Source organism: Rhinolophus sinicus, chromosome 1 (assembly GCF_057876585.1).
Source record: "Rhinolophus sinicus isolate RSI-liver-muscle chromosome 1, RSI-T2T, whole genome shotgun sequence".
NCBI classification, from domain to species: domain Eukaryota; kingdom Metazoa; phylum Chordata; class Mammalia; order Chiroptera; family Rhinolophidae; genus Rhinolophus; species Rhinolophus sinicus.
In genome coordinates, this window is record NC_142501.1 from 186,412,858 (window position 1) to 186,434,720 (window position 21,863).

The 21,863-nt window shown below is 37.9% G+C and overlaps 1 protein-coding gene across 1 annotated transcript; it reads left to right on the forward strand.

Annotated features, from left to right (window-relative positions):
* Nucleotides 1–825: 825 nt before the first annotated feature.
* On the forward strand, nucleotides 826–20,160 carry LRIT3 (leucine rich repeat, Ig-like and transmembrane domains 3). The gene is made up of 4 exons (XM_019741899.3): nucleotides 826–951; nucleotides 3,713–4,185; nucleotides 13,907–14,212; nucleotides 15,645–20,160. The coding sequence occupies exons 1-4, from the start codon at nucleotides 836–838 to the stop codon at nucleotides 16,805–16,807; spliced, it is 2,058 nt and encodes a 685-aa protein (XP_019597458.3). The 5' UTR covers nucleotides 826–835; the 3' UTR covers nucleotides 16,808–20,160.
* Nucleotides 20,161–21,863: the final 1,703 nt, after the last annotated feature.

Sequence of the window (21,863 nt, forward strand, 5' to 3'; positions counted from 1 at the left end):
CATTTAATTTAATTTTTATTTTCTGGTACAGCCTAACTTTGCTAAAAGACATGACAGTTGATCTTTAGCTATGGTTTAACACCCATATCTTGGGAAACTAGGTTGGAATAAAATATATTCTTAAACAGAGATAATAGCCTTTGTTAGAAATAAGCGTGCAGGGAGGAGCTTACACTGTGCTGAGATGACCTGGGAGAGCCACAGGACACACTCACCGGATCCTTAGTCCTGTACTTCACGGGTGGATTGAAGCATTTGACCTAGAAAATCTAGGCACTGGACTTTGTCTGCTTTGTTTTTGGAACTCGCCAATGTGTGACAACATTGATAACTCTATTCTAAATCAACTTTATGTCATAGGCTTGTATTTTTAAAGCTAAATTTTATAAAACACTGATACACATGCTGGTAAAAAGCAAATGCACAAAATAAAATTTATAGTGTAAACAATTTGCAGTATTTTCTAGTATCTGCTAAGGCATTGAATTATTTTTAACATTAAGTGTATCTTCAAGGTGTAGTAGCAATTACATCCATAGGAAAAGAATTTAATAGGCATTTCCTTGCAAATTTTGCTATGGGCAACTATTGAAATTTTCTTGACATGTGTTTGATTTTCATTTTCCTTAGAATGTGTTACTTTGCTGAAAGCATATTCAAAGGCTAGGAAGATTGATCCCCTTGCGAGATACACTTGAAGGTTAAGTAACTACAGATCTCAGCTAATCCTGTGTAATCTGCTCTTACTAAATGGCTGTTTGCATTCCAAGCTCACCAGTTTCTGAATGCTAGGGTTTGGTTTTTACCTTTTGTTAAATAACCTCTAAAAGGAACAATGCATCTCTTAGCATGTCTGGGCATTGTGCTTAGTTTCTTGGAAGGAGTGAGCTCTTCGTGTCCTTCACAGTGCACCTGCGATGATCACAGCACAAACGATGGCACGGGATCAAGGTATGCTCCTCTCCTTGCTGCTAAGTTTCCCATGATTCTGAGAAAAAGAACTCCAACCAGACAGCCTTCTTTTGAAGCAAATTGTTGATCAGTAATCAGGGAAGAAGGTTTAACTTCCTTAAGCTTTAACTTAATTGTGTTAGTACTGGTTGCCCACTTTGTTGTTTTCATTTTGAGCAGTTTAGCTCTTAAAAGCCCCTCAAATTATTGGAGACTCTCAAACACATTCTGTGTTACAAAAAGATTCTTTGCACTCGTATTCATAAAATGTCCGTTTCAGGAGGTCAAGCTGACAAGTGTGGCGGCTCAGTCTGATTATAGAAAGCACAAGAGGTTAGGGCCCATCAGGCAATGCGAGACAAGCCCAGGTATTTATTTGCTTCTTAGGTGTTCTGTTTCATTTTGGATGTTATTCATGCCAAGTGGTTAGACCTTAGAAAGTAGGAAGGAAGATCACAAGAGTGAAGTTAGAAAGGTTCATAATTAGAATTTTTCATTTTAAGATAGTGGAATTTACAGAGAAAAGGGGTTTGAAAGATACAAATCAACCCTGTTTGTTGCAAACACTGTCGGGCCATACAGAAGTTATGTAACCTCTAGGTTGCTTTAACAGCTACCTGAGAAGAGAGAATAATTACATACAGTTAATATGCATGAGTCCTTTGAGATAGAAGTTAAATGCAAAAAAGAAACTCTTGTTAGCTAAACATGGTAGACCCTAATTTTTTTGGAGAGGAGATTTAATAACAAAATCAGATTTTTTTATGACTTGGTTGATGTGGACACTGAGCTTCTTAAACTTATTTTTTGACAGAATCACCCGATTTATGTCTTACGATTTAAAACATAATAATTAAAAAATATTACTGAGTAGTTTGTCTTGTTATTATATAACATTTCCTTAACCAACTCTTGGTATCATTTTGAGAGATTCACTAGGTGGTTTAAGACAATGAGAAGAGTGTAACAAATTAAAGACCTACGTGGCAAAAGATGCATAGTAGTTAATGACTCAGGCCAAGGTACTTTTGAGAAACAATCACAGAAATGTTTCCTTCTCTGTGGTGGCCCCATTATTGATGGATTTTAGAAAAATCACAGTGTATTATTCTTGGCAAGAATGCTAGAAATGATCTAGTTTGACTGCTGTCATTTTATAAATGAGGAAACTAAACCATACAGAGACTAACTGACTTGTCCAAGGTCACAGCACTGAGCTGATGCAATGACTGGTTGATAAAGACACTGGGTCTTTCAGTTTCCAATCCAGGCTTTTTTCCATTACAGCACACTGGAATGCTGACTTAATAAGTAGAAACTGGATCATTCTGGTCTAAAGTAGCACTGCAATTTGTGGTAGAGAATAGAGATGAGGAGTAAGTGTCCGTAGAGAATTCTGATGCTTCCGTATGGTTTTATCCTAAAGTTACAGACAGGAGATGACAATGACGCTAGCTGTACATCACGTCTTTATGCTTCTTACCTCTCTTTACATTATAGGCTGGCTTTTAAAGTTCACTGATTTAATGTGATCTATTTTACTGAATGGCCATTCTATTCTTATTATTTACTACACGTATAATGTATTATAATTTAGTCACGCTTTGCAAAACATTTCATTGTTCATTTTCAGCAATCCAATGGGAATGAGTATACAATGGGCAGCAAATAGATCTTTTTTCAGGTTAAAATGAATCTAAATTGTCTGATTCTTCATACTTTGTACTCACATTGAACAGGCTTGTTTTTCTATGCCTATTTTACACGTGCCACTAAGCAAGTTCACAACGTGACTGACTCAAGGTCACTTAAGCTTGTGAGTGGTAAAAGGAATAAACTTGCAATTTCTGGTTTATTCCTTGGGGTAGAAGCAATACACGACTCACCTGTTAAAACAGAGCTCAACTTTAAGCATCTAGTGTGAAGATTTGCTCTTTCCTTCTTCCCTTCCTCCCTTATATCTTGCCTTCCTTTCTTCTTCCTTCTTTCCTTCCATTCCTTTTTAAATTGTTATCCCCTTAAAAAAGATCAATTTATAACTTCAACGGGACTCTTTTAAAATGGGTCACTTCCTAAAGAGGTTAAGTGTGTACTTTGGAGTTGGACAAATGTAGGTTTGAAGGATGGCTGTGTAACCCACAAGCTATGTGACCTTGGGAAGTTACCTAATGTTGGTTGGCCACAGTTATTTTATCTGTAAAAATGAGATTGATGATAGAAATAGCAAGCACCCACTGAATGCCTGGTATGTCTCAGGAAGGTATAAAACTTTACATCCATTTCAGTTAACCATCCTAACAGTGCCACCATGGGAAAATGAAGTCGAAGGCTTGGTGAAGTGGCTTTCCATGGTCACAGAGGAGGTGGCAGAGCTTAGATTTGAGCCAAGTTCAGCCTGACTCCAGAGCTGGTGCCTTTACCTATTACCCAATATCTATGTCATAGGGCATTTGTGACCATAAATAAGATAATGGGTGTGATGTGTTGCCCAGGCCTGACACAAAGAGCTCCATTAACAGTAGGTTGAACCACATGAACCTGCTTCTATTTGATCATTTTTAACCCACAAGAATGGCCATTTCATATGGTTCACCCTGGAAGGTGATGATGAATTATTAAAGAATAGGTCAGACAGGCTGAGGAGATACTTTGTGAAAACCAGTAAGGATTGAAACATTGATGCATGATTAATTTAAGTATTGTTTTTTCAAATGGGTGTTGGGAAGAAGGTTTCCTTCCACTGCTCTTGTTGTGACACTAGGTCTGTGCTATGTAATGACCTGGACATGAACGAGGTCCCTGTGAACTTGCCCGCGGACACGGTGAAGCTGCGCATAGAGAAGACCGTCATCCGCAGAATCCCCGCCGAGGCCTTCTATTACCTGGTGCAGCTCCAGTACCTCTGGGTGACTTACAATTCCGTGGCCAGCCTTGAGGCCAGAAGCTTTTACAACCTACGGCAACTGCATGAGTTACGCTTGGATGGGAATTCTCTGGCTGCTTTCCCTTGGGCATCTCTGCTGGACATGCCCCATCTAAGGACCCTGGATTTGCACAATAACAAAATAACCAGTGTGCCAAATGCAGCAGTCAGGTACCTGAAGAACCTCGCCTACTTGGATTTATCAAGCAACAAACTGACCACACTGCCTCCAGAATTCCTGGAGAGCTGGTCCCACGTGCTTACAACATCATCCAGAAGCCTGGAACTTTCACCACGAAGAATTATTCTTGGTAAGGTCATAAGCCTCTGCGCTTCTCTCTGTGGTCCAAGTGATTTGCTCAGCGCACCTTCAACTGTGAAGTCTTTTCGTATTTATTGAATTTGGTTTCTTGCACTCGACTCACACGTTTAATAGAATAGTACTTTATCAGTTGACCTAGGTCAGTTTACCCTGTGTAAGGTGTAATAGCTGTGTGTGTGTGTGTTAGGAGGGAAGGGAGTTGGCCTCGTAAACTGAGAGACGAATGTTGCTATCAGTGAGGCTGGAGCTAGGTGAGAAAATCTACCAACCTGCCCTGATTCTTCTGAGCACACCAATGCTCCATTCTCTGCCACCGTCAACCTTCTGCTCTGGTTTCTTTTCAATCCTCATCAGTTTCTTCAGGAGTGGGACAGGGACATCGCCGTCTTTATGAGGTGGCAGTGGTTTGATTAGTTCTGGAGAGGAGCCGCCAAATTTTCTTAAACTAAAAAGAGATGATGAAGACACTTTATTTTACTGGCCCCAGATAGGTCTCCTACGGATTTGGTCTCTTAGTTAGCTGTGATTACTTGTGTATATTTCGATCTTGACTTTGTTTGCATTTTATGGATATTTGTTTTGAGTTCTTAAAATGTAAACTCCTTCCAGTAAGTCTCTCTATTCTTTTTTCGTATCTTCCCACAGTGCTTTGCACGGTGCTCTGCATGTGGTGAATACCCAGGAAATGCATTGGCCTGATTGAAATCAGTGAAATCATTTTAGCCACTAATTTTTACTCCTTATGAGAACCTTCTCAGGGGGCATCTGGAGGCAGGGAAGCACTTCATACTTATGTATGAGACACAAGCCTGGGCCTTTGGTCAATCAGCTTGATTTCCTAAAATTTTGTTGACCCGGTTAAGACCCTGTTGCCAGTTCATAAGTTATGTCCATCAGGGCTGCAGAAGAGGCTATCCTTCTAAGAAGGATGAAAGAACGGAGTGTTTGGCCAGTGAGATGACTTCTAAGCCTTTTGGAGTGAGAAGCAACTAGATGCTAAATTTGTGCCAGGAATCCCTACTGACCATTATCACACACTCAACTACTTGCTGACGTAAAGTATAAAGAAAAGATAAATTTGAGATTTTTTTGGTAAAAAAGGAAATGCTGTGACAGCACTTACCTGGTTTAGCATTGCTTTTGTTTAAATGTGAATACATTTTAGTGCCTATGAGACTAAAACTATGAGTAATAAGAATAAGATAGAAAGGAAAAATCACATAAGCTTTTCTTATATCGCTACTGTGTTTCCCCCAAAATAAGACCTAACCGGAAAATGAGCCCTAGCATGATTTTTCAGGATGACAGCCCCTGAACATAAGCCCTAATGCGTCTTTTGGAGCAAAAATTAGTATAAGACTCAGTCTTATTTTTGAGGAAACAAGGTATTTCACGTTTTGCCCACTGTTTATCTATTCCTTCAAACATTTTTATTAGCGAATAAAAGAAGTATTATACAATGGGTTAGAGAAAAAGACAACAGTTTAACAATATTTGTGGAATCCGTGTTATTGTACATTGTAATAGGCACCATGTCAACCTATATGTACTATTCATTTATTTATTTTAAATTAAAGTTTATTGGGGTGACAATTGTTAGTAAAGTTACATAGATTTCAGGTGTACAGTTCTGTATTATACTATCTGTGTCACATTGTATGTTCACCACCCAGAGTCAGTTCTCTTTCTGTCACCATATATTAGACCCCCTATTTATTTATTTTAGCCACTAATTTTTACTCCTTATGAGTAAGTCTAATAGCTAAAAATTGTCTTAATTTAAACATTGAGATTCTATTTCTCTACATATTTTTCCAAGTTTCTTTGAAAGCAATTTTTGTTTCTAATAGCCTTTGCCAGTGAAATAAAATCAAATTAATAAATTGTTATTAATAGGTCTCTAATAATTAGTCACTGACATTACTATGAAGGAGTAATACATAGGATATATATATATATATATATATATATATATATATATATATACATATAGTTTGTTTGTTTGTTTGTTTGTGTTTTCGTTTTTTTGTTTTTAATTGGGGAATGTTGGGGACAAGTGTTTCTCCAGGGCCCGTCAGCTCCAAGTCGTTGTCCTTCAATATAGTTGTTTGTGGAGGGTACAGCTCAGCTCCAAGTCCAGTCGCCATTTTCAATCTTAATTGCAGGGGGCGCAGTCCACCATCCCATGCGGGAATTGAACTGGCAACCTTGTTGTTGCAAGCTCACGCTGTAACCAATTGAGCCATCTGGCCACCCCTCTGGAAGCTCAACAGCAGCTTGTTGTCTTTAATCTAGTTGTGGAGGGTGCAGCTCACTGGCCCATGTGGGAATCAAACCAGCAGCCCTGTTGTTCAGAGCTTGCGCCCTAACCAACTGAGCCATCCGGCTGCCCAGGACATCAATATTTTTCACTTGTGTGAGTTAAATCTAAATGAGAACTTAGGGATCAAATGGGAAAGGGTTATAAAATTTTATTGTCCATGGAGGTAAACAGCTTTATCTATGTTTTGGGGTTTAGATTATTTAAAAATAGACTATTTAAAGGCAGTAACATGAAAATACTTTTGGTATAACATTAAATTTAAAAAGCAGGATTTGATTGTACATCAAGCATAATTGTAACTATTTTAGAATGTGTAAAGAAAAAGATAAAAAATACACTAGTTGGTTAACTGTTGTTCTCTTTGAGCGGTGAACATCTTTTCACTTTTTTATACTTTTAAAATGTTTTGCAATGATCATGCATTACTTTTAAAGTAATGATAATGTCATCATAACGAGTAACAAAAAGATATTTTGAAACATGCCCAGCATGGGTGGCATCTGGCCTTAACAAAACCATGCCTGCTGTGTAACAACAGGAGGAAGAAGGCCTAAATCTTCTTTGTGTGAGTTAGTTCCACACAGAAAACTCAGTTTCTTCATCCAGAAAATGGAGATGGGAGGACTGACTCCATCTTGCTGGTAGGACTGTAATGAGAATACGTATAATGAGACATTTTATGGGACAGTCTTTAGAAGATGAGATGGAAAGCCTCTGAGCTTATGATTCTAGATCAACCATAACCCACAGCTGCTGTGACCGAGATGGGAGTGTCTTATGAAGGAAGACTTCTCTGCTTTGGTGTTTTTATTATTTTAATTATATTTCAGTCTTCAGATTTCATCATTAAAATATAGTGATGAGGACCAGTTCTAGATTTTCTATAACTCCATGTTTAACTGTAGTAATTATCTTTCTAGGTGCTTTGTGAAATTTACTCTTGTACTATAATAAGTGGGACACATTCTGCTTTTATTTAATTTTTATTGTCTTGTGTTTATGATTGTTAAAAGGTGGAACTTCTGTTTATAATAATAGTAATGGTAATATTGATGGAGGGCTTACTCAGGGCAAAGCCCAGCTCTTATACTTTACAGATATATCTTCTTCCAGTCTCACATTCACCCTGTGGTAAGTACCATTTCATCCCCTTTTATAGCTGAGGAAACGAGGCACAAGTTAAGCCGCTTGCCCATATTCACTCACCATGTAGTGATGGAGCTGGGATATGATTACAGGCTCTTTGGCCCAGAACCCATGCTCTTCCTTACTCCTTTGTAATTCCAGGTTTGGTGAGTAATAATACCCAGCTTGGGCTGCTACCCACCCTCAGGTCAGCCCGCTCCACGCTTGGAGTGCGCTTTCTTACAAATAAAACTTGCTTTCTGCAACTTGCTTTTTTAAAAATGAATAAATACATATAAAAAAATAATACTAGACTTATTTTCCTCACATGTGCATTACTTTACCTAGCTCTCTAAATCCTGTATTTATTTAATAAAAATCTAGGGACAGGCTTTTCATTACTCTCTCTTCTACATGAGTGAAAATTTCAACTTCACAAAATTGTCCTGTAATGTAGCCATAAAAACATAATCTGGTGTCCTGCAAGTAAACATTTAAATTAACTATGAAACTAGATTAGACTTCTGATTTGCAATACAGGTAAATTTCCATGGCTTCTTTCTCCGGAAAAAGCAAATATTTACACAGGAAGACTCCATAGGCCTGACACTATTTATCTTGGAAGAAAATGTCCGCAGTGGGAGAGGTCATAAAATGCTTTTGTGGGTGCTTTTTCCTGTTACCCAAGTTACTCAATTGTAAACATGGGCTTTTCTCCTATTCAGACTGGAGTTTGCCTGAAGGGCTGTAGCTGCCCGTGTACTCCCCCTGAATTTTCACAAATGGCATTAATTTAATTCAACAAACACTTCTCAGTCCCGGTGAGTGTGCTTGTCCTTTGCTAGGCCATGGAGGAGACAAGTTGCACATAGCTAAGGCTTACTTCTGGCCAGATGCCCTTCTGAAGTCTCCCGGTGGTATCTCGGCCTTCTGGAAAGCCCCATGAGGTGGGTCTCTAATCATCACGACCCTTTTTTTGCAGCTGGTAAAGAGGCAGAGTCAAGCTTCAGATTTACTCTATCTCCAGAGATATCATTCTTTTATTCTTTAAACTTTTCTTTTTAATTGAGATGTTGAGGTATAATTTGCATAGAGTGGATCTTAAGTGTATAATTTGGTAAATGATGATAAATGTGTCCCTCCACAAAACTCACACCCTCATCAAGATACAGAATAATTTCACCACCTGGAAAGATCCCCTGTGACCCTTCTCAGTCAATCTCCTCCCATCCCAGGCAACCGTTATTTTTATTTCTATCCCATTAGGTTAACTTTGTCTGTCCTAGAATTTCATATCGATGGACTCATATCAGAGGCACTGTTGTGCCGGGGTTCTTTTAGTCAGCACTGTATTTTTGAGATTCATCCAGGTTGTGGCATGTATTGGTGGGTCCTCATTGCTGAGTCGTCGTATTCAGTTTTAGGAATGTACCAACTGTTCATCCTTTCTCCTGTTGTTGGACACATAAGCTGTTTCCAGTGTTTCGCTCTTATGAATTAAGTTGCTATTCACATTCTTGTGCAAAGCTTTTTGTAGCATATATTTTCATTTGTCTTGGATAAACTGTTAGTGCTGAAAGTGCTAGGGAATAGGAAAACTACATATATACTGTGTTTCCCCGAAAATAAGACCTAGCCACACAATCAGCTCTAATGCGTCTTTTGGAGCAAAAATTAATATAATATTATACATACTATATTATAGACCTGGTCTTATAGTAAAATAAGACCGGGTCTTATATTAATTTTTGCTCCAAAAGACGCATTAGAGCTGATTGTGTGACTAGGTCTTATTTTGGGGGAAACACGGTACTTTTTAAGAAACTGCTAGTTTTTGAAGAGTTTATACCATTTTACACGCCCACTGGCACTGCATAGCAGTCTACTTGCTCCAATCCTCAGTAATAGAAGTGTCTTTTTGGTTTCAACCATTCTTGGCGGGGGTGGAGGAGGTGGTTTGGGAAGCAGTAATTCATTGTGATTTTAATTGGTGTTTCCCTGATGACTACAGATTGTCCCAATTTATGGTGGTCCAATTTATGATGGTTCAACTTACGATTTTTTCACTTTACCATGGTGCAAAAGCAATACAAATTCAGTAGATACTTCGAAGTTTGATCTTTTCCTAGCAATATGCTAGGAATGTGGTAATAAGATGCTCTCTCATGATTCTGGGCAATGGCAGCGAGCCACAGCTGTCAGCCATGCAATCACGAGGGTAAACAACCAATACGCTACAGTGTACTGTGTTGTTAGCGTTTTTAGGTACTATTGTGCTTTGTGTTTTCTCATCCCATCATGTCTACAAGATGTCCATCTGTGTCTCCTTCTTCTGGTGGGAAGAAGAGGAAGGCAATTAATTTTGAGATGGAACTCTAGATAATTGCCCAACTATAGATTAATGTAAGTGTTCTGGACATGTTTATGGTAGGCTAGGCTACACTGTGACGTTTGGTAGGTTAGGGGTAGTACATGCATTTTTGACTTACAGTATTTTCAGCTGACTATGGGTTTATTGGGATGTAACTCCATTGTAAGTTGGTGAACATCTGTAATGGTGTTGACCAAGTTTTCAGTGCTATTTGCCACTGGTATATTTCTTTATAATTTTTTGAGGTTAGTTTTCTTTTTTATTATTGAATACAGTTCTTTTGTCAGCGCTATGAATATTTTCTCTGAATCTGTGGCTTGTCTATTCATTTTCTTTATGGTGTCCTTGGTAAGAAAGTTTTAAATTTTGATGACATCTGATTTATCTGTTGTTGTTGTTTTTTTCTTAGTGCCTCTGTGTCCCATCTAAGAAATATTTGCCTACCTACAGATCACAGAGATATTCTACTTTCTTTATTGTTTTAACTTTTAAGCTTTACATTCATAGCTTTTATACTTATGACTGTGATCCATCTCAAAATAGTTTTTAGTATAGTGTAAAGTAGAGGTTGGGGTTTATATTTTTCCAAGCAGATGTCTGGTGTTCTAGCATCGTTTGTTGAAAGACTTTCCTTTGCCCCTTGAATTGTTGAACACCACTGCCTCCACAAAGCTGATTAGTGCATGGTCTTTGCTTTCAATATCTTACAGTTTGCAGAATAAATTTTGTACAGGAATTTATTGCTGACTTTTCACAAAAAAATTAGTCCGTTTAATCCAACTACTGTGATGCCTGGAAAACATGACCCTTTTAGAAATAGGATAAAGCGAAGTTCACCTGCTCCTCACCAAAAATATCATATAAAATTAATTAATACAAACTACCGTGATTGTGATTGGTATATTGCCTTGAAGGAATGCAGTACAAGTAACACTTTAACTTCAGATAGTTCTTGTACCTTTGTCCCCAGAAGAAAAAACACTTGATAAATATGTTCAGCACTTAGATCACTGTTATTCGGGTTTTAAAAGTTGTGCCTTTCACCTTAGATATTTTAAAGCTGGAATAAATACATTATTTTATTTTTGAGGGATTTAAAAATATTTTTCTGGTTTACATAACTTTTAGATATAACCAGTTGGATTGATTTTAAAAAGAATTTAGTTTCATTGTTAACACATTTTTATAAGAGTTTCAATGTATGAAGTTATTAATGTCCTAGTACTTGGATCTTTCCCTACATAGACACTTGTGCTCCAGACATCGCTGCTTTGACATTTGTTATTTGTAGATGACAGCACTTATAACTGTCAGCCAGAGCTCTAATGTTGTTAGGTGATGAAAAAATGAGTCGTGGTGGAAGGAGTATTAGATAAGGAGGCTAAAACATCTGGGACTTAGTCAGGTCTCCTTACAAAGTCAAGACAGTAATCTCTTGGTGCTTTAGTGTCCTCTGGCGTGAAATTGGAAGAATCATACTAGCTTCCTGACGTGAGTATAAGACATACACATGGTGGTGGAGAATGAGAGCTTTAAGATCAGCATACTGAGATTCAACTCCTGAGTGCATCCAGTTGTGTGACCTTGAGTAGATCCCTTAACCTCCCTCAGCCTTGGTTATTCTCTCTTTAGAGTGAAGATGATACTAATATTACCTACCTCATGCTATTATAGGCTTGAGGTAGACAAATCCTTTAAGATGTTTAGCATGGTTGAGGACAATTTTCCACGGTTTCTCACATCCATGCATGTCTTGTGAGCAGAGGCAGGCACTGACTACCTTTTGTTCTGAATTATCTTTTCAAGGATATTTGTGTAGAGAGCTGCTTTGGGAGGTAGAGGTATGTCTCCCTCTGGAGCCAAGGGTAGGCATGCTTACTGCCCTGTATAATAAATATAACGTCTCCCTCCAGAGCTGTGAGTAATAAGCTATCTTTCATCTCTGGCCAGAAATGTTGTGTCTTCTGTCACCATCTATAAAACTGGCAAACTGGAATGAGTAGCTCACCCTAACGTAGGGTAAAACTCAGACCTTTATGAGTCTTGACAAGTGCAGTATTTACAACATAGGAAGCAATCAGTAACCATCAACTTGTATTATTTTATAAAGAAAAAATCTGGCATAGCAAGTATTTTGAAAGTATAAAGTATTCTACACATATTAATTATTACATGATAGAATGAATTTGATGTTCGTTGGCAGGTTGAGTAGAATTCAAATCAATATTAGAGAACTGGTCGTAGATTCACAGGAGTACATGTAAGAGGAAGAAGTTCAAAGTAATTCATTCATGAAATAAAAGAAAATTTTAAAATAGAAGATTTAAAAAAAACAATAAACTTTTACCAATACTGGCAGAAAAATATGAACCAGTCATGAACTGCTATTAGAACGAAAATAGGCATAAATAGAAATCTAGAATTTAGGATGAACAGTTAAATCTTCCATCATGTTTAGAATTTTTTAAAATTACAGCTCTGTCTTTTCTCCTCACTGTATAATCCACTCCATCAGTAAAGAGCCACAACCACAAATCTTTCTGAGATAAATCCTTTCAACTTTGGGCTTTATGGGAAGCTGCTATGGGACCTCACCCTTAAGATCGTTAGTGAGACTTCTGTCTGCCTGAAGGCTCTGAAGCCCCATCTTAGTGCCTCCAGAGATCTCAGCAAATGCTGTTATAGTCCTGTGCACCCTGGATTTGATTTTCACTCTGAAACCCTTTCTTAATTTGAGAATTTTGGAGAGACTGGGAGGAAGAAACAGTTTTATTATTGACCCTAGCAAGTTTGGGCTCTTTTATATTTAACAGTTCTTCCTTTAGCTGTTGTCTCTCTTTTCCATTTTACTATGAGCAGCAAGAAGACACCAGGCAGCAGCTCAACACTCTTGTGTGGAAATATCCTTAGCTAGACTATTTATTGCATTGAGTATGTTTTCTACTTTCCACGTTAAGCGCAGGTGACAGTGTTGCTAAACTTCCTGCCACTCCATCACAAGGGTCCCCTTTCCTCTAGTTTCCAGTAACGTTTTCCTCACCTTTAAGGTCTGCCTGACAGCCTCCTTGAAGGACTAACACTGCGGCTTGCAACTCTGAAAGCTGAGGCAGATCCTGAAGGCACTTGGAACTGGAGGCTGTCAGCCAATGGTACTCCTGCTGTCGATTCTCTGTTGAAGGGAGATTTAGACAGTGCACCTGCATGGCTAGCACTTATGACATTCACACCAAGCCATGTCCTAAGCTCTACCAATCTTTCCAATCTTATCTCCTGACATTGCTTGCATCCCCTTGGATGCTTTGCGACACAGAATGTGTACTACCTCCATATGTCTTCAGATCACAAACCATAATGCAGGCCGAGTTAGGTGTCTCTCAGTATCCTATACTATTTATAATAATATATCCTGTACTATTTATAATAATATAAGTACTTTCAAAGCACCCTAGAAATGTCCCTATCACTATATTTATGGCATTCTGTAGCACTTGGTTTCAAATCTTGGCTCTGACACTAGCTATGTGTTCAGATCATTTGGGTTCTCTGTATCTCAGCTTTTTCATTTTTAAAACGGGGATAATAATACTCTCCTCCTTATAGGAATGTTGGGATTAAATGAGATCATATCCATACAAGTGCTTAGAACAAGGCCTAGGGCAGAGTAAATGCTCAGTGACTTAGCTGTGATCATTAATGTGCTGACTTGACAGGATATGTTCATTCCAGTGGCAGGATTAGAGGGCAAAACTGACAGAGAGCCGACTCCGTTTCATCCCTCAGAGCACCTCTGTTTTAGGGGGACAGTGTAGACACCTGCTTCCCCAAGAGGCTGTGATGTGAATGGAAGCCATCAGCATAACTTTTATCAGCCTCTTCCTCCCTCTGGTTTAGGTCTGCAAGACAACCCTTGGTTCTGTGACTGTCACATTTCCAAAGTGATCGAGGTGTCAAAAGTTGCCGACCCTGCCATAGTGCTTCTGGATCCGCTGATGGTGTGCAGTGGGCCCGAGCGCCTGACAGGGATTTTGTTTCAGCGCGCTGAGTTGGATCAGTGTCTGAAACCATCGGTGATGACCTCGGCCACACAGATCACGTCTACTCTGGGCAGTAATGTCCTGCTGCGGTGCGATGCCACTGGCTACCCCACCCCTCAGCTCACGTGGACCAGACCCGGCAGCTCGCCAGTGAATTACACAGGTATTTTCTTAATTCAGGCCTGTATTGAAACAAGGAATTTTCAGAGGTCTGAATTCCATCTCATGTTTTTTGGGAGATTTGCAGTTTGTTGGTTGATTCTAAGAAATTATGCCAAGATTGTTGGGTGAAAGGAATTTGAAAGGTTCATTTTATTGGTTAATATTTTCCTCATTTTATCTCACTACACAGATGAAAATAAAGAATCTGTTTTTTTCCTTAGACAAAAATATGCTCCAGTGCATGGGTGGTTGCACGTAAGGCCTTGATCTTGCTGTATTATCTTGGCTACGGCTCACTCTAAAATATATAACCATCACAATATTCTCAAAAAGGATTTTCATACAAGATTCTGTTTTTTGAATGATTATTTAAATAACAAATTACATGCAAACTTTATTATGAAGCAGAAAGTATAATTTTTGGAAATATTGGTTACATAGACTTTTCAAATTCTACTCATACCAAGTCAATGCTTTGGCCTTAGTTTCAATAGTGATATTCTGATGATTAAAGCAACATGTTTTTAAAACTTTTAAAAATTAAATTAAATCTAGATTGAAATAATGAAACCTGATAGAATACAAGAAAAACGTCAAGGCCTAATATTCCTACAAACTGATCATACATGGTCCATACCTTGAGGTAGTGAGTTAAACTGGGGGTTATTGGGAATACTTCTCTGTGCATTATTATTCTTTAAAAAGCTTCAGAAATCAAGGTAGAATATAAATATTTTAGATTTTAGTGTTTAGGAAAGTAAAATTCCAATTCTGCAAAAACTATATATTATTCTGCAAATAAAAGAATCCATGGCTTAACAGTTTATCTAAATTAAATATAAAATGAAAGATTGAGAATACAAATTATGACACCTTCATGCCAGAAAATGATCTGCTGTGCCCTCTGCAGATCGATGGTGTTTTATTACAATGAAAAAATATTTGGGGAAATATTTAAGTAAGGTCTTGTGATAAGTGTTTCATAGAACCACAGTAAGTTACATTTGGACGGAATCTTTGAGATCACTTTGTCTTATTCCCTTATTGGAAAAGTACAGAAACAGAGGCCTAAAAATACTAATCGACTTATCTGAAATCACATACTACTTAGTGGACATAACTGTAATAAGACAAAGTCTTCTAATTCTCAGCCCCATGGCTTTTAAAAATAACGTTCCCCACCTGCCATATACTAGACCTTCACATAGGTAATTTATAGAACCATCACCCATTATCAGGGATTTGCATGCATTGCGCCATTTCACTATTGGCTTATGGGAAAAAGGTGCATGTAAAACCAAATTGTTGTCATGTTGCTTTTTTCCTTTCTTTTTTCCATATGTGTGTGTGTGTGTGTGTGTGTGTGTGTGTGTGTATGTCTGTATGTCTGTATGTATATGTATGTATATATGTATATATTTCTTTCCTTCCAGTAATTCAGGAATCTCCAGGAGAAGGAGTCAGATGGTCCGTAATAAGCTTGACAGGCATTTCTCACAAGGATGCTGGGGATTACAAGTGTAAGGCCACAAATTTGGCTGGGACGTCAGAAGCTGTGGTTACTGTGACAGTGGTTGGTGTTGTCACAACCACCATATCATCAGACACTTCTGAAAGAAGAACTGGAGATCACCCTGAACACAAGGTTCCACCAGAATCTAGATCTACATCTGTAACTGGTTCATTGCCATTTTCCTGGCTTTCTTCCTCCTTTTCTATCTCCCCCACTTCTTCCACTTTTCTTTCCACTCCTACTTTGTCTCCTCCCTCCGCTGCTTCCTTGTCCTTATCTCCTTCTTTCTCCTCCATCGTTTCTTCAACTACAACACTAAGCACTAGAATTTCAACAAGCACCACTGTGGCCAGCCAGCAGTCACTCCAGTTCCACCCAGATGGGAAAAGAAATTTAAAGGAGGAGATGGGTGGAAGTAAGCTTCCCTCAGCTAGTGCAAGTAAAAAAGAAGAGCTGGCATTATTGGATCGAGCAATGCCCATGGAGACAAATGCCACGATAGAAAATCTCAGAGCAGTCAGTGAGACCAAAGAGCGTGTGACTTTGATGTGGAACATGGTCAACACCACGCATAGCTCTGAGGTGACCGTGTTATACTCCAAGTATGGTGAGAAGAACCTGCTGCTGCTGAATGCAGACTCCAGCAAGAGCCAAGTAAGCATAAGTGGCTTGGAGCCTGGTGGGCAATACGTAGCATGTGTCTGTCCCAAAGGAGCACCTCCCAAGAAAGACGAATGTATCATCTTTTCTACTGACAGAGTTGAAGAAGAAAGTGATTCTCAAGGGTCAGTCCTTATTGTGCTGAGCGGTACTGCCTGCGTTGTTGTCTTGCCATTGATTTTTTTCCTGTTGTACAAAGTTTACAAACTTCAGTGTAAGTCACAATCCTTCTGGGAAGATGATTTGGCAAAAGAGACTTATATCCAATTTGAGACCCTGTCCCCCAGATCTCAAAGTGTAGGGGAACTTTGGGCACAGAGGCACAGAGGTGATTCAGAAAAATTGCTGCTTTGTTCTAGGTCGAGTGTGGAATCTCAGATGACTTTTAAAAGTGAGGGTTCTAGACCAGAGTATTATTGTTAAGTAAGGTTTTATAGCCCAGGCACACATGAACCCACAAAATTTCTTCCACAAAATTAAGATTCTGAGGGTTTAGTTGACTCTCTGTTTAGATGACTTTGAGACAGACTTTCACATCCTCCATGAAAATCACAAATGGAGTCCTTTTAACTGGGTTTTGAAAACTACCATCAGACTTCTGAACTGAAAAAACAAATAACCTTGATTTTTGTTGTGTGGAAGATATACATAGAAATAATTTTTAAAGTAGTGCTTGATAAGTTAGAAATATGTTTTTGGAAATTGTTTCAGTTCATAAAAATAAGTTCATATGAAAATGGTCATAAAACAAGCAAAGTCTAAATTTTTAAAAGGTAGGTTTTTGGGCAGTGAAAAAAGATTAGTACAACCAATTGCCTTGGTGTTCATTCATGTTTGAAGTGCTTTACGGCATTTACTGTGGACATTTGCTGCCATTGCCTCGTGGGTGAGAATGGAATAATACAGAGAGTTGTGTTCACTCAGGTTAAATCCAACCCAATGGGGAAGAAGGGCTCCAGCTCGGGGTACTTTTATGCATTATAGTACTGTACAGTTGTATTCATATTAGAAGTAAAAAAAATTCCCCCTGTCCTTAGAAATATAGCAAAAATTAGTTTAAAAAGAGGACCATGATAAATAGTAGGGCCATTTTGAAAAATAATAACTGTTGCATTCTAACACATTTGTTAGCAGACTGTATGGGTCTTTTTTCAAGTGTTCATTTTAAAGCAATTTCTTTAATATTTTGATATTTACTCTTCCTCCTTCCGTCCCTCTCTTTTTCTCTCCCTCCTCCTTCTCCTTTTCCCCCCTTCTGCTTTGTCAGAAGATATTCAGGTGGTCAAAGGGCCACATCTAAGCTGTTCGTCTTTTGCTGTGTTATATTTTGACTTCCTAGATAAAGTGAAGAACTTTGAAAGTCTTTTTAAGATCTGATAAAAAATGTGTTAGCCTTTTGAAAGTGTAGCTTCAGTGGGTTCATTTGATCAAAACTTTGTAGGTTAAAATCATCAGGGAAATTGAATTGGAGTGGGTCACATGAATAGATAGGAAAGAGGCTTCATAAATAATAATACAAAAATTTAAAGAAGTTTTCACCACCTTTACTAAAGATTATATTGAAGATTTTGGAGTATAGAACAGATTTTTAAAGGTGTGTCAGGAATCCTTAATAAATATTCTGAGAAGCAAGTTCTAAGCAAATACTGTATTTTATATGTAAGAAATAGATTGGCTTTAATGTAACACATCATGGAAATTATAATACAAGCAACTGGAGAATGAAAAAATTGTTCATTACAAATGGCTCTTAATGAAAAAAAGAGAATTCTAATTTAGCCATAATTTGTATATTAGAAGAAAACCAGCATGGATGGATGGCCTGTTTGGAACTCCCAAATTTCCCCTTTTTTGTATAAGTTCCTTCCCTTCCCTTCCCTTCCCTTCCCTTCCCTTCCCTTCCCTTCCCTTCCCTTCCCTTCCCTTCCCTTCCCTTCCCTTCCCTTCCTTTCCCTTCCTTTCTTTTTCTTTCTTTTCCAGCCTGTTTGTCCTTGGCGCTTTCATCACTGAGTGCATTGTCTAATGATCTAACAGTTTTAAATTTAGTATTCATTGTTAGTGTTTGTTAGAAAAATACCTTTTGCAGACGATTTTATGTTTAGCTTTGAGTTATATTTGATCAACTTATTTTAAATTAAAGATTGCAAAACTTAACATTTCTTTACTCTCAAAGCATCATGCAATTTCATTGCCATATTTAAAAGGTTCATATAAAGAGACCGCCAAAATACTACCACATTAGAAATAATATATAGGACTGAGGGAAAATGTTACAGACTACTGAGCCAAATGGCACCCAGATTGTACAAAGACAGGTTGTTATGAAAGGAGACTTGGTTCATCCTGATGAGATAATTACTGAATACCCTCAAATTTAAAATCAAGGCCTGGACTTAGTTTTGACAAACAAGGAAAAGCTAGTTGTGGTATGGAGGGGAGAAAGCACCTTTGCCATCTTCAACTTGGTCATGGCACACGATGTGAATTGCGAATAATTTGTTACTAATAGTGAAAGAAGTAAAATTGTAACTCATCTACTCTCTTAAAAATACATACAGTTGAGTGTGGTCAAGGTTATCCTGATGACATTATTGCTCTTATGTTCTTACAAGAAGTGGCATGGAGGGGTGGCCGGTTAGAGTGTGGTGCTAATAACACCAAGGTTGCTGGTTCAATCCCCATATGGACCACTATGGGCTGCACCCTCCTAAAAAAAAAAAAAAAAAAGTAGCATGGAATTCTACACAATCAGCAGCCTGTTTATCAATGTTACCATAGCACTGATATATAGCCAATATAGGTGGCAATTAATATGATTAATGTTCCACTTCCAGACAAAATATACTTGAGGTTTGTAAAACTTGGGGTACACATGAGGTTGTGTCACATGGGAGACTATCATCAGTCATGTGCTTTGACACAAATAATGTTGACAACTCCAAGCTAATAGTTAATGATGCCCAGAAAAGCAAACCTTAGGGTTGAGAGTCAGACAAGTATCCTGGACTTTGGAGGAAATTTTTACAAAAAGTTCAAAGAAAAGTTTTTGACTCATTGACTTGAGTCTCAAAAGGGATTATGGTTTATAAAGGGAGATTAATAAACAAACAAACAAACTTCTAGTTGAATAATTGTGAAATAATTCAAATAAAATAGGAGACAGCTCAGGAAAGTTGAATGGCTGTCTAGCAATCTGAAATTTCAAATGTAGGTATAAAAGATATAAAGAAGGGAGTAAGCACGGGTGAATGTAGAAATGTAGCAACTCTATTTTAAAAGTGTCATGAATTAAGACTCCCCATAAACTGAGGATAAAAAAAAATGGTAAAGACTAGAAGGAACTGTAAGTCTTTTTCTGTATGTTTTTTTTTGTTGTTGTTTTTTCAGTCAAAAAGAACAAGGAAATAGTAAGTCTGCTGCTTAGAGATTACAGAAAGCATATTAGAGAAGTAGCAGAATCATTCAACTCCTGTTTTTTCTAGATGGGTTTCTAAACTGAATATAGAGAGTAAACTATGAAAAGTAGGAATTTTCAGCCCCAAATAGATGAGGGATTAGTAAACTAACATCAAGATGTTTAAAGTGAGGCCAGATGAATAGGTACCAGGGTGAACAGAATTTTCAGCCATGATCTCAGAGCTACTGTTTAGTCGTCTTTGAAAAGTCATGGCAAATAGGAGAGATACCACAAGACCATAGATAGGTAACTTTTAGCTTTATTTTTATTATTTTTTTAAATTAAAGTTTATTGGGGTGACAATTGTTAGTAAAGTTATATAGATTTCAGGTGTACGATTCTGTATTACATCATCTATAAATCCCATTGTGTGTTCACCACCCAGAGTCAGTTCTCCTTCCATCACCATGTATTTGATTCCCTTTACCCTCGTCTACCACCCCCTCCCCCTTACCCTCTGGTTAGCTTTATTTTTGAAGAAAGGAATAAGATAGATTCTGGAAATGATAGACAACTTGATTTATGTTTGCAGATTTGACAACAGATTGTTAAAAGGCTTATTTATGAGCGTGAAGAAATGAGTGTTATGGTCATTAGCAAGCCAACAAATGTCAACTAAGGAGATGCTTTGGTAAACTAATACGGTTTATTTTTTTATGATGTTACTAGGCAGATTCAAGGACTGCTTGAAAGTCAAATAGCAGCTAGCTATTGTTATTTGCTTGACTTGATGGAGTAGTATCAGGTGCCTCCTCTCAAGAATGCCTTGTAATGGTTTTAAATAACAAGAGAAAGTGTCTAGTAGGTGCCTTTACCCTATTCTATTTTGCATTTTTATAAATTACTGGATGAACACAGATGTCCCAACTCAGCAGATGACATGAAAACAGACAGGGTATCTTAATATAAGTGCTTGTCAGGCTTTTCCCTGGAATATTCCTAATGGAAGGAAAAAGTAAACATGTACATCTGGAGAAAATAAGGCAATTGTCCTAAGTTGCTCCCAGAAGAGAGACATTTCTCTGAATTATTTTGTCTTAATTAAAAACCATGCGAATTTCCATTTTATGCCATAATTTTTTGAAAATGAAATAATTATCCCTGTAATTAATCTCATGAGGTAAAATTGGCATTTCTGTGTCTTTGACTATCTGGGCACATACGAGGTCTGACAGTTAAGTTCGTGAACTTGTTGTAATGATGTTGCTAAACTTTTTTGATATCAGAGGGATTATTCATTATGAATTTGTACCCACTAGACAAATAGTTAACCATGTTTACTATGTGGAAGTGCTGAAAAGGCTACGTGAAAAAGACGGCCTGAACTTTTTGCCAACAATTCACGGCTCTTGCATCACGACAATGCACCAGCTCACATGGCACTGTCTGTTAGGGAGTTTTTAGCCAGTAAACAAATAACTATTGGAACACGCTCCCTACTCACCTGATCTGGCCCCTGATGACTTCTTTCTTTGCCTGCATAAAGGAAATATTGAAAGGAAGACATTTTAATGACATTCATGACATCAAGGGTAATATGACGTCAGCTCTGATGGCCATTCCAAAAAAGTGTTCCAAAATTGCTTTGAAGGGTGGGCTAGGCACTGGCATTGGTACATAGCTTCCCAAGGGGAGTACTTCAAAGGTGACCGTAGTGATATTCAGCAATGAAGTATGTAGCACTTTTTCTAGGATGAGTTTGCGAACTTAATTGTCACACCTCATATTATTTTGATACATTTGTAAGCACAGTTAAGTCCTTACAGAAAAAGAGCAATTTTCCTATCATTGCATTGTTTGAATACATAATTTATTAAGGGTGCTAGTTTCTTTTGTTTTATGGAATTTCCCAAGTGTTTAATATTATGACAGTAGTAAGGAGTTAAATTCTTGGAGTTGAAGCAATTGCATGGATCTCCATTGATGCTTTGTTCATTATCATACTTTCTATGATAAAAATCCAGAGAAAAGAAAGAAGGATAGGCGTACAGAAGTATTTACAGAGAAAACATCTCTAAAAGC

Excerpts from the sequence above, each read along its gene's own strand:
- LRIT3 (XM_019741899.3), top strand. The coding sequence starts at position 836 with ATGCATCTCTTAGCATGTCTGGGCATTGTGCTTAGTTTCTTGGAAGGA. Across the intron at positions 952-3,712 it reads AACGATGGCACGGGATCAAG|GTCTGTGCTATGTAATGACC; the intron begins GTATGCTCCTCT and ends TTGTGACACTAG. Across the intron at positions 14,213-15,644 it reads CTCGCCAGTGAATTACACAG|TAATTCAGGAATCTCCAGGA; the intron begins GTATTTTCTTAA and ends CTTTCCTTCCAG.